At 29.9% G+C, this 13,083-nt stretch overlaps 1 protein-coding gene across 1 annotated transcript in view; it reads right to left on the bottom strand.

The window, feature by feature from the left end:
- The window catches only part of LOC113520265 (PAS domain-containing protein cky-1), a 178,642-nt gene that overhangs the window by 122,128 nt on the left and 43,431 nt on the right, over positions 1–13,083 (bottom strand). Inside the window, exon 3 of the mRNA XM_052898104.1 lies at positions 3,819–4,000. Coding sequence (XP_052754064.1) covers positions 3,819–4,000 — 182 coding nt within the window. The remainder of the gene's footprint in view (positions 1–3,818; positions 4,001–13,083) is intronic.

Here is a 13,083-nt window from a genome sequence, read left to right as displayed (position 1 = left end):
AATAAACAAATTTTGTTATTTATTTAAGGAACACCAACAGCATATTGCATATAGGTATAACAAACATAAAATATTAGTGCAATGTTAGCGCACTTCTTTTTCGCCCCATTAGGGGGTAAATTTCTAAAATATTTTTGCTCGTATCTTATATATATATTTTATTTATTTATATAAACAAATTCACTCATCATTGCTTTGATAATTTCGACTCAGCGATAATATATCAGTCAGTCCGTCTACATATGTGTATAGAAAGGAAATAAAATTGTCCTTGACACGCTACAGGCTATAATCCTAAACTAATCAGAGTTTGAAATCTATGAACACTAGACAATTAATAGAAATACTATTTTTTCTTATGTGCATACAAATAATAGCTATACAAAATAAAATCTATACAGAAAACGCACTTGCGTCTTGCTATATTGTATTGAAAATATGAAGTCAATCAAATGTTATGTTTTACATATATGTAGTAATAGATTGCATCTAATCTAAATTTTTTTTATTAGTTTAGTTATTACTTAAAAAAAATTAAAAAAGACTTGTCACCTAAAAAGTTAACAGTTAAAAATTTGAAATACCATATTCAGTAGTTAGAATTTAAATATAATTAAAAAGTTTTTTCTCTTGTACACAAAGATAAGTAAATCAATTATTTGAAATTGTAATTTAGTAATAAATATTAATAGAAACAATAGCCACTTCGGTAGCAAGATGCCAGAGGTTATCCACTAGTATCAAAATAAGACAATAATGGCCAACAACCATTGGAAACTCAAAGAGCCGTCATTCCGGGCGAACGTTGCCAGCGAAATCATATGCAAACTGCGTTTCCCACGATCCTTCTACTATTGAACGTTTATCGAGTCCGCGCATCCTTATTCTGCAACGTTCAGAACGATACGTATTCAATAAGCGACAAATTGTTTTATTATTTATTTTACTTACAGTTATTAAATTGTCTTGAAATTATGTTTTTTTTTTGCGAATTAAAAATTAAAAAAACAACACTAAAAACACAAGCAATATTAGGTTTAATATGTATATCTAATCTATCTGATAAGCACTATCAGATAATTCGATAAATAATATAATGAGATTACAAAAAGTATAAAAAATCCTTCTTCTTAGAAGGATTTTTTATACTTATATAATTTATATAATCTTTTATATAAACTACTAATATTATAAACATAAAAGTTTGTGCGGATGTTTCGACGTTTGTATCATTAATTTATTAATGATTAATTACGATTAAACGACTGTATAGATTTAGATAAAATGTGAGATTAGAGAATGTATTCGAAATAATATATCTAATTTACGCAGGCAAAGCCGCCGGATATAACCAGTATATTTATCATTCTCCCAACAACTCATTATCGTTTCACTACATATGGAAAGGGGGACGATAAAAGAAGAAAGCAGAATAAGTACGCCAGTGGCGAGTATCATACAAAATACGACGGTAGTCCCTTGGGAACGACTGTGAAATGTGCCTGCTGAAAGCTAGTTGTTATGATTAGATTTTTAAAATGTCTCTCTCTTTATCTCTTACCTCCATTCCCTGCACTTAAATACTCTTATTTAAAAAGGTTTTTATCTATATGTAACAATAGTTTTTTTAAAACTGAATATAATAGAAAAATAATATTAGAAACAATCAAAGATTTTTATCTATTGTTATAAAAAATAGGTAGATTTTGATATGTAGTGGTGGTGTAAGGAAATAGTGATAAAATTAGTATCCGAAGAGTACAGAAACAAATATTATCAATTAAAAAAGAATTATGGTATGTGTATAAAATTTATTCATACTTGTCGAAGATATCGCGTAAAAATACAAAATATGATAGAATTTTCTTTTAAAAAAATTTGAAACTTTATTTAAATATTTGTACATATATATATATATATATATATATATATATATATATATATATATATATATATATATATATATATATATATATATATATATATATATATATATATATATATATATATATAATATATAATTAAACTAAATATATAACCATCCATGAATTTTTCATCGTCTATTTATTCCATAGATAATAATAATAATATAAATTTTATTTTTAATCCTAATTTTAAATATAATTTTATATAATTAAAATATAATTTAATAACAATATTTTTAATATCGGTATTTATTTATTACATTATTTCCAACGATACGCACTGAAAATACGTATAATTTCAGTATAAAATAATTGTGGGTCCGCGGTCGATGCAGACGTCATGAGCGCCGGTAGCGTGAGATCCGGGCGTGACATTACTCGACCAGGATTCCGACCCTGAAGGCACCATTAGGACCAATAACCATCAGTCGGTAGCCAGTCCTGGCCCGCTAATTTTCTCTAATTTTCCTATCAAAACCGAAACGTAGCCATTTTTTTTAACAAACTAACTGTTGTTCGTGAGAAAATCGCTTCTTACGTAATTATTGATTTTTGCCGTTTTATTATCAAGGCTGAATTTCGAGTTTGGTGTGTTTAAAACGATATTTATATATGATACGACCTTGTGGTAATTCGCTAAATGATGCTTGAAGGAGAATCCTACTGAACGGTAGATAACGAAGGCCTATCATAAAAATGAATGATGTAACAGAATATGTGAGGTTTTAGTAAGTTTTTTTATTATATCGACTATCACAATTTTCATTGGTCATAAAGTGCGAGGTTAATTATTATTTTTGGTAACATGTAATACTATTAAATGGCTGCTTCGCTCGCGTTGCGGCCAGTATTATTTTTTAGGGCGTACACTAGTACCGTTTTAATAATTCTTTACATTATTTCTGTATAGAAAAATTGATATGTGTCACTTTTTCTACGGAGCACAATTTAATAAAGTACACAATCTAACAATTTTATGAATTATGTATTTTAATAAATTAATGGGTAGATTTATGTAACTAGTTTTTTTAATAAACGCAACTCGAATTTGACTGAAACAGTTTAACTATTATGTATGGCATCCAAAATAAACCCATAACTCCGCTACTAACCTTTAAATGTTACATTTTAAATAAACATTGCCTCTTAATGTCTAATCGTCTCACTGGTCCCCGAAATAAATCAATAGAGTCAAATATTTGATTGATATGATGATAATGATGATACTAATGATGATATTGCTTTTGACCACAACAGAATATTAGTGTTTTGCTTTTTTGAGGGCAATATAATAAACTGAGTCGTGACCATTTTGTGTTACGAGTACGAAAAAGTTGTTACTTCTTTTATCTATTTTATTTTTATTGGTATATGTATTCTTTTATCTCTTTATTGTGTATTAGAACTACATCTATGACTGTTGTTATTTGTGTGCTGTAAGTAAAGCAAATAAATTATATATATATATCTATATTATTTCGAGTGAGGTTAATGGGACTGTGGGTCAAATATTAAGGGCATAATGGAAACGACACCTCACATTTTTACATTACAAAATTAGTAGAAAAATAATTTATTCAAATGCAAATTTAAAACATCTTTATTCAAATAAACTTGTTTACAAGAACTTTTAAATCGTCATTTTTATATGAATGTAGTGTTCGGAAAGTTGTTATCTGTTAAGAAGAGCCCAAGCAAGAAACTCAACAGTTATTCTTTTAAATCTCTGTTTACATTATGTATATTTATTAAATGTACTATGTCTAAAATTACATGATCATTAAAGCCCATGTATGATCAACTAACACCATGCATATTTGTCATTCTAATGATCGTTTAGTGTATAATAAGATTTGTTCCATAGACATATTTATTTATTAATTCTGCACTGACCTTGTTGAAAGTAGTTGGATTTCCTGACGTACACACAGACAAGAGCCATCAGTTGGAGTTGGGACAGTCTCTGTCTGGTGGACGGCGGCAGGGGCAGGAGATCTCGAAGATTCGCTATTTCTGCATTGATGAGATCCCGCCGTAGTTTGCTTGCGCCTTTCGTTGATTTGCCCTGGTCGAATCTAAAGAAACAAAGCAAATATTTAATAAATTTAGATTTTTATTCTGTAATAATGTTGCAATTGCAAGTAATGATTGTAATATTTATTGCTATGACCATGTGCACATTAATTCTTTAAAACGCCGTAACACGGCGTTTTGAAGAATTAGCGTAAATACTATGTCGTCAAAATACATATTTTTTTTAATGATAGCTATTTTCCAGTTCGTATTCATTTCCGATATGGAAATTAGAAGAAATTTCGGGAATTCCGGAAAATTATTTCTGAATTATTCTGAACCTACCTACGTTATGCAAGGAAATTCTGTATAAAACTTCATACCCAGTTACTTTATTAAAACATATGAATAAATAAATATAGTCCTTATTATTATAAATATTGATCACTTAATTTAGTTCCTTTCTAAATTGATGTAACAAAGGCATAATAAAATTATGTCTTTCTCTAAGTACCTATAAATACTGCCAATATTAAGATACTAAGTTTATACATTTTTATATTTAAAAAAAATATTCCTTTATTAATAATATGTAATATCTTGATATCAAGCAACAAAAATTTACATAAATCAAACAGATTCATAGAAAATGTATAATATTTATGTAAAATATACTTTTTTAACAAATTTAAATCGCTTCATCATTAATTACGTTTTCAAACTAATCAATAATAATTATAAAAAATATTGTTTTTTATATTATAATATATGGTATAATTAATCATTTATGGACATTTGAATATATATAATTCAATAGTAATCAGAATAATCATTTTATTTAATTAATGAGTTTTTAGACATCCTCAAACACATAGTGAAATCGTAAGTATTTTTAATTCATCATATCTATCTGTCTAATCGTACTTCTAGATACTTACATAACTTTATAAAACATTATAAAATATTGTTTAGTTACTACTAAAACAAAAACTTAGAATTAAAAAAAAAACACAAGATATATTTTAAATTGAAATTATTAATTTCAATTATTTATTATTTTTTTATTTATTTTCTTTAAATAGATAACGCTTTTGGCGTTTTTTTAATTGCTTTGAATTTTTAATTAAACAATATAATTAAATTACAATGCAAATTTAAAGTATTCATTAAATAAGGATTTCAAGATTTTCAAGATTTCAAGATTTATTTATTTATAAAACATGCGTATAAATACATGCAGATGTTGACAATATAATATCGTTCGACATGTTTAGCCTGTACGACATACAAACATATGTAGTTACAGCATTAACGTTGGTTATTATTTGTCGTGTTGTTCCGGCATAGAATGGGCCACCCCATCCGCTCCCATGGGTATCGTAAGAGACGACTAAGATAACAGTCGAGGGATGGATGGCAGCATACCTCTTAGAACCTATTAAGCCTAACTGGGGTTGCCAATCCGCCTGCCAAGTGTGGCAACTACTGGAAACTACTGCCCCTGCTTTAGGGGGAGGCTTTGTTTAGCAGTGGACAGTAGATGGCTGATAGGATGATGATATTTGACATTATTCATACAAAATATTTATTTATTTTATTCATTTTACACTTTATTGCACCAAGTAAAAAGAGAAATAACAAATACAGTAAATATTAATGAGAAGTGATACAAAAGGCGGCCTTATCGCTAAGCAATCTCTTTCAGACAACCTTTGGGTAGAGGACATTGAGAAAAAGACAAAGGGTAGGTGGTGCACTGTTATATAAATATTATCATATACAAACATATATACATACATACATATACATATATTATATATACACAATTAAATATATACATAACATACATATACTTAACTTAACTCTCTATTCGTTTTCCTTCGTATTTTTTTTTCTGTTGTATGTGTGCTACATACAACAGAAAAAAAAATACGAAGGAAAACGAATAGAGAACACAGGAAAATATAATAGTACTAAAGTGAGAGGTAGTAGGATTTAACAGAGGTGTTGAAGCTAGTAAGAGTTTGAGCGCACCGAATAGAGGTAATACTAAACTTATTCGGTTTTTATCCTATCCTATAAAGCGTTGCAAAGGTAATTTTCAGTTGTAAACCTGCGTTTTAATAGATAAAAAAAAATGAAAACTTCACTACTGTCAATTGGTTTACACTAACGAACTAGTAGGTAACTGACGATATATAACGATATAGGCAAATCAAACGATGTGGCTCATCGTGATACATTTACCAGTATAAATTAATTAGTAATATTTTATATGCTGTTAACAGCGACAACTACAATTAAACTGGGGGGAAAGGGATTGTTAGCAATGGAGTTTGACAGCCTCATTGTTAGCAATATGCCCTATTAGGACGACCTCCACGTGGTTCCCCCTGGAAACCATCGTGAACAATTCTTATTGAATTCGTCACAATGGGCTTACTGACCTGCTTCATCCTCGCCTATCATCCTTCACTGGTGCTCCGCCGGTGTATACCGATATCGCGGGTGGGGTTACCATTCCATTATCACCCATATAAAAAAAAACTACAAGTAAACTAACTTTTTAGTAATGAGACTGTTATTTCCAGTTACAAATTATTCTCTTTCGGCCTTAACTCGAAAGTTTTTATAACTTTTGAATAGTGAAGTTGAAACATTTTAATATCTACAGAACCCTGCTGACGCATGTCCGTCACGTCCTTGGCCAGTTTTTATTTTTTGTTTTATTACCAATTCCATGTTATCACGATTATGCGTAATGACAGATGAGTTACACAATAGCATGAGATGTTCAATCACCGTTTGACATTTTAAACCGTATGTATTTTACTATTTTTTTTTTTCACTATTTTATAACATATTAACTAGTTATTTTAGTCAATTATATCATCAAATCGTAAGTTATATTATCAGACTTCACTTTTTTTAGTGACTTCAGAAAAGTTCCCAGTTCGTTTATTTTTTTTTTTTCGTGTAAATATTACGTGGTATTTTAATAATTAATATAAATTTGACATAAGTGTTAATTAAAACGTATCTAGATTTGAGCTCATTCAGACATACTATTCAAAATTAACCTTTTTATATATATTATAGTTTTTTATAAAAGAGAAAATTGGTAAACAATTGAAAAAGAACAAAATACATACAATACATCAAGTCAACAGACGGCATTCTTACTTTCAATTAATATAAATAATAAATAATACCTATATACAACAAGAACCAGCACATTTTATAAACACATACCATATGATATCAGCTGTTAATTATCCACTTTTAAACATTGGCTTCACTCTTTTTGGAGAGTTTTGTCAGTAGTTGCCATATTTGGCAAGCGGGTTAGCAACCGCAGATAAGCCTTGGAGATGCCTTAAAAGTGACACTGTTGCCTATCCCTCGACTGTAAGTTCCCTTAATCGCCTATTACGACACCTACGAGACAGGAAGGGGTGGTCTTTTCTATACCGGGAGCTCACAATACATTCAAACATATAGGTACAAAAATAAGATAAAAATAATCAAATAAGTAAATTACAAATTCGATTATGTTCGTATAAAATTAGTTCCACATTCGTTTCCTTAGCACCGATCATTAAGGCCATTCGAAATCGATCAATAAAATTTTTATTGAATTATAGAATTAGAAATAAATGCGAATTATACACAAAAGTCGGGAATTAACCTTGAGCGAGGTAATTGTATTAAAGGTCGCAGCTGTAAATTCGATTAGTGTAATTACAGATTCGATAATTTAGGAAGCAGTGTTACTTTGAAATAACTTTGTATGAGGTTATTTCTTGTTCTTTTTTTTTATAATTAGCTCAAGTCTATAGTCTATCAATATCCAATATCTATATATTGAGTTCATCTAGTAATTGATGGCGATATTATCCATATCAGTTGGATATCTTCTATCTATCTTCATCACGACCGTAGTTTTTTTTATACAACTTAGAATGGCAAACAAGCTGACGGCCCACCTGAATGAAAGTGGTAACCGTGACCTATAGACAATGAACAGTACCATGGACATAACTAAGAGTATACTGTTTCGCCCATGATACCTCCCGTGTTGCCATTCCTGAGGACTCAGGTGTTATTCCTCTGTATCTGGTTTCACACCATATCCCACCATTCAAACCGAAACACAGCCATGCAAATACAACTGCTTTACGGTTGAAACACGAATGGGACAGAGGTACCCAAGCAAACGACTTTTGTACAGTCTCCTTTTGGTAATTATAGTTTTATTATATGTATAGATATTGTAACTACATAATACAGGGGGAAAAGGATTGTTAGTAATGAAGACTGAGAATCCCATTGCTAGCAATATACCCAACCAGGTCGACCTCCTCGCGGTTCCCCTTGGAAACTATCATGGTTAATTCCTGATGAATTCATCATGATGGGCTAACTGGCCTGTTTTCATTCTCATCTATCACCCTTCACTGGTGCTCCGCCAGCGTATCCCGTTAGCGCAGGCGGGGTTACCATATCATTTTCACCCATCAAAACAAAAAAAACTACATAATATACATATTGCTCTATATTACCCACTCTTACAAGTCTAGGTTTTATGGTTATATTGAAGGTTTTTTTGTTTCTCATGTTAAAAACATGCTTGTTTTCTAACTTAAGTATCAGGTAAATAATTATTGTGATTAAGAGTAGCAATTATTTCATCATCATCATCATATCACATATTAACTATTTCCTATTGAAAATAGACCTCCTCCATAGACTGTCATAAAGGAGGGTTCCGAAACACCTGCATACACTGACTCCCTGCTATGCATTTGAGATCATCACTCCATCTAGTGGGAGGGGCCTATACTACATTTGCCTATATGGGATCGCCACTCAGAAATCTTTCTTCCTTTTCAATCGTCATAATAATTCTTAATAAAAATAATTCTTCGAACTATGTGACCAGCTTATTGCCATAGCAACAATTGGAGCTTTAATAATTCTTTTTGCAATTACTAGGGTATACTTTCGATTTAGTCCTTCATTTAACTTTTACACTATTTAAGTTACTGTTATTTCGTATATTACTAGACATGCTCCACTGTTTTACTAGCTCGAAAATCAAAATAAAATATGGCTTATAATTACTCTTAGATAATGTACCAGTCGACTAATGCAAGAATTTTTAGAAACGCTTCATTAGTTCCAAAGATCACACAGTACAAACAAACAAACAAATTTTACCTCTCACCAGCGGAAGGTAACATTGCGCCTCAGGTCACGCGGTGTCCACTTTCTATTGGTCCCGTGGGAATATACGAAAATTCTTTCTAAGTAAATAAGTAATGTACCTATAGCACATATGCCTTTGTGTTTTTTTATACAATTTAGCCTTTGTGTGTGTGATTTCAAGTATAATTTTGTAATTTTGGACATTTTGTAATTAGTTTTTAATTTGTGACAAAATTTTTAACCGCTAATTCGTACGCGAGGTTTTCAGAAATGGGAAAATAAATTAAGTAGACTACAGAATTTATCATTTTCAAAATTTATTGTCATCGACAATACTCGGATTACAAGAAAGATAAACTTGCGATAAACTGGTGTTTAAAGAGGTTTCTTCAGGGTTGGCAACGCACGCGTAATACTTCTGGTATTGCAGGTGTTTATAGGCTACGGTAACCACTTACCATCAGGTGGGCCGTATGCTTGTTTACCACCACATATTTAGGTCTCTACCTACAAAAGCGTGTCCATGTTTATTATCTGTTTATGTTTAAACAAAAGATTATTATAAAAGTAAAGGGAATCTTAAAAAAATATTATTTATTATTTATATATTTTGGCACATGATTGTTTGACATGATTAAACAATATTTAATCACTAAAAAAGATCGTTGTTAAACAGTATTTAGGTAAAAAGTGTTTTAAATATTTTTTGTGATGACACAGTATGTGTTACAAGTGTTTGGTAACTAAACTCTCAAACAGTACGAGTTTGTTTGTAATTGTGAACTTTTTTTTGATGGGTGAAAATGGGATGGTAACCCCGCCTGCGCTAACGGGATACGCTGGCGGAGCACCAGTGAAGAGTGATAGATGAGAATGAAAACAGGCCAGTTAGCCTATCATGATGAATTCATCAAGAATTAACCATGATAGTTTCCAGGGAGAACCGCGTGGAGGTCGACCTGGTTGGGTATATTGCTAGCAATTGGATTCTCAGTCTCTATTACTAACAATCCCTTTCCTCCCTGTAATTGTCAGTTCCAATTCATTTCAAACGATTTTGTTTAAAAATCAATTTCAAAGAAGTTGAATAAAAAATACAACCGAATTTAGATCAGAAATACCTTTCATTTAAAGTCGGTTAAAAGTGCAAGATAAAATAATAAAAAAGAGTACCATACTGCATATACGTGAGATCTTGTTTCATATGAAACTGGACTTTCAACTAAGTAAGTGACACCTTGTATGCGTTGATGGAACTAAATGCAACTACCACCAGCCATCAAGGTCAAAGGGCGGTATAATGTTCCAACTATTACCCCATCAGCTAAAATAACAAGGATGCAAGATTCAGATGGACAGCTTATGGTTAAAAGGTCGTAAGTTCAAATGCTACGTTTTGCACTAAGCGATATGAGATTGGTGATTTTAAACCTGAATGGGTTTGTTTTCATTGGCGTCTTAGAATATAATAGAAGCATGATTATAAAAAAAATATCATTTTTGGAAATAAGTGATTTGTGAAAAAGAAAACATGTAAATTTAAAGTTACAATGTATTAAATATAATATTTAAAAAAAAATATTTGATTTTAAATTATATTCGAATATTACAATAAAAAAGTATCATTCTAACAGATTCTGTGTAATATTAGGATTTGATGTAATGGTATAAAATAACTACTATATAATAATCATAATAGTAATCAGTTATATTAATTATGAACATTTAAAATTAATATTATACATATATCACAATATTGTACTTGCAGTTAGTATTTTTTTTTATAATTTTAATTAATAATAATTTATTAATTATTTTAGCCTTCTCTGACTGGATATCTTATTGGACGATCCTACTGTTTTCATAATTATGACTGTATACTTCATAATTAAATAAATAAAAACCTAAAAATTTCCATGGGGGATTGAAAATAATGGTATCTCATGAGTTACGCCATGAGAAATGCTAGAACAACAAACAAACCGGTACGACATCATAACCTTCAAGAAAAGAGCATATTCATTTTTAAAAGGCCGTCAGCGCACCTACAATGCCTTTGGTGTTGTGGGTGATCATGGGCGGCGGTAGTCACTTACCATCAGGTGAGCCGCATACCCATTTGCCCTCTGTGTTGTAAAAAAATAAACTGACCAATTCTAGTAACGGACATTATACACGTAGTTGGAGCGCGGGCGCACACCGCTCGTGGCACTTGACGAATAGTTATATTAACGTTATTAATAACTGTGTCTCGCTCTGACCGCGCATCTGTTTCATATGTATGTTAATTTTAAATTAAATATTTGTTATTACCAACGTCAATCATAAATTATTTAGGTAATGGTAATAGTTGATGTATAATATTCGCATCGAAGATCGATGTACGCCAGTCGAATTTCACACAGTGGAGTAGAAAAAATAGGATAATCATTAGTTATATTTAACTTATAATAAAGCTTTATTGGTAAGATTTATATTCTCTTACTACTCGTGTGACGATAGCGCCCTTTAATGTCAAATGTTTATAGGCCGCCTTCACGTGCATCGTTTAACCCAAAATCAAGCCCAAAATCATTATTCTTTATCTATTTGTTTATTCATTAATATATGTTTACATGGCCGATTTAATGCTAAAAGCATTCTCTCCCAGTCAACCTCAAGGAATTGTCTGAATACTCAAATGCGGTACTAATAATAATGGATATACATACATACTAAAATTTACATATAAAAAAATAAATAACTAATAACAGAATAATTATTGTATTTTACACGAAAATGAGAGGAACTTCTTTTTTGTTAAAAGTCACTCAATTAGTAGACACTTATGAGAACAACAAAAATGTATCTATTACAATGTTAAATGAATTATCGTAATCGGTTTCCTATAAAAAAAAGTCGAATCAAAAAAGTCATTGTTTATAAAGTCAGCTAACTTGTAAATTAATCAGAATCGATTTATATTTCCATTCGATATCTTAGTAAAATAAATATTATAAGAACCAATCATTATAATTTAAATATATTACGTAATTTAACCATAAAAGAAGAATTATCAAAGGTGGCGTAATGAATTTTGTGATATTTATAGTATTGTCCATGTCAAAAGAAAAATTATACACAAAAAATAATATAATTCATATTAAAATATAAAAACAAAGTGAACACAATATGGACTTTATCACTAGACAGTTAAGTGTGAATATTTAATAATCCATTAATATAATATTTAATGATTTTATTCTAATTTTCATTTAGCAATATAGAGTTGTTAATGTCGTTAATCAATGTGGAACATTTTTGTTTGACAAATTGCAGTAATAAAAATCAATTAACACAGAACTGATTGAATAAATTACATCAATCAATCGCTATAAAAATGCACTAAAGTTTGCATTCAATTTATTTTTTATATTATATTAATGAATTTTATTTTATATTATATTAAAGTGAATTAAGGTCTATTTAAAATTTTATTAGCTTTGTAGTTAAAAATTGAGAGATTTTATTTGTTTATTGCCTTATTAGTTACCTTGATGTCTTAACCAATCACTATGTAATTTAGTATGTATATATTACATAGTGATACGGAATAGAGAAGGATTTATATACTACTAGCATTGAGTCCGCCTTTTCTACCATATTTTCTTCTGATTAATAAAGTTATTTAAATTACATTAAAGAAAACAATAAAGACTATCTATCAATTAAACTTATTTTGAAAAAAAAAAACATCTATAGGACCAATCTACAAGCGCATCTTTTTAGATAAAAAAAAAAAACAAAATGGTTTACAACTGACAGAGTTATGAGGTAACAACAAACATAAAAAAACAAATACGATCGACTTAAGAACGTACTTTTTCATGTCAGTTGAAAATACCATCAAATAGAACATAGTGTATATATGAGTAAATAAACATTCATAATTATAAAA

This window comes from Galleria mellonella, unplaced genomic scaffold (genome assembly GCF_026898425.1).
Source record: "Galleria mellonella isolate WM207_F2 unplaced genomic scaffold, CSIRO_AGI_GalMel_v1 utg40, whole genome shotgun sequence".
NCBI classification, from domain to species: Eukaryota; Metazoa; Arthropoda; class Insecta; order Lepidoptera; family Pyralidae; genus Galleria; species Galleria mellonella.
Note: the sequence above shows the minus strand (reverse complement) of the source record. Positions and strands in the feature narration are given on the sequence as shown.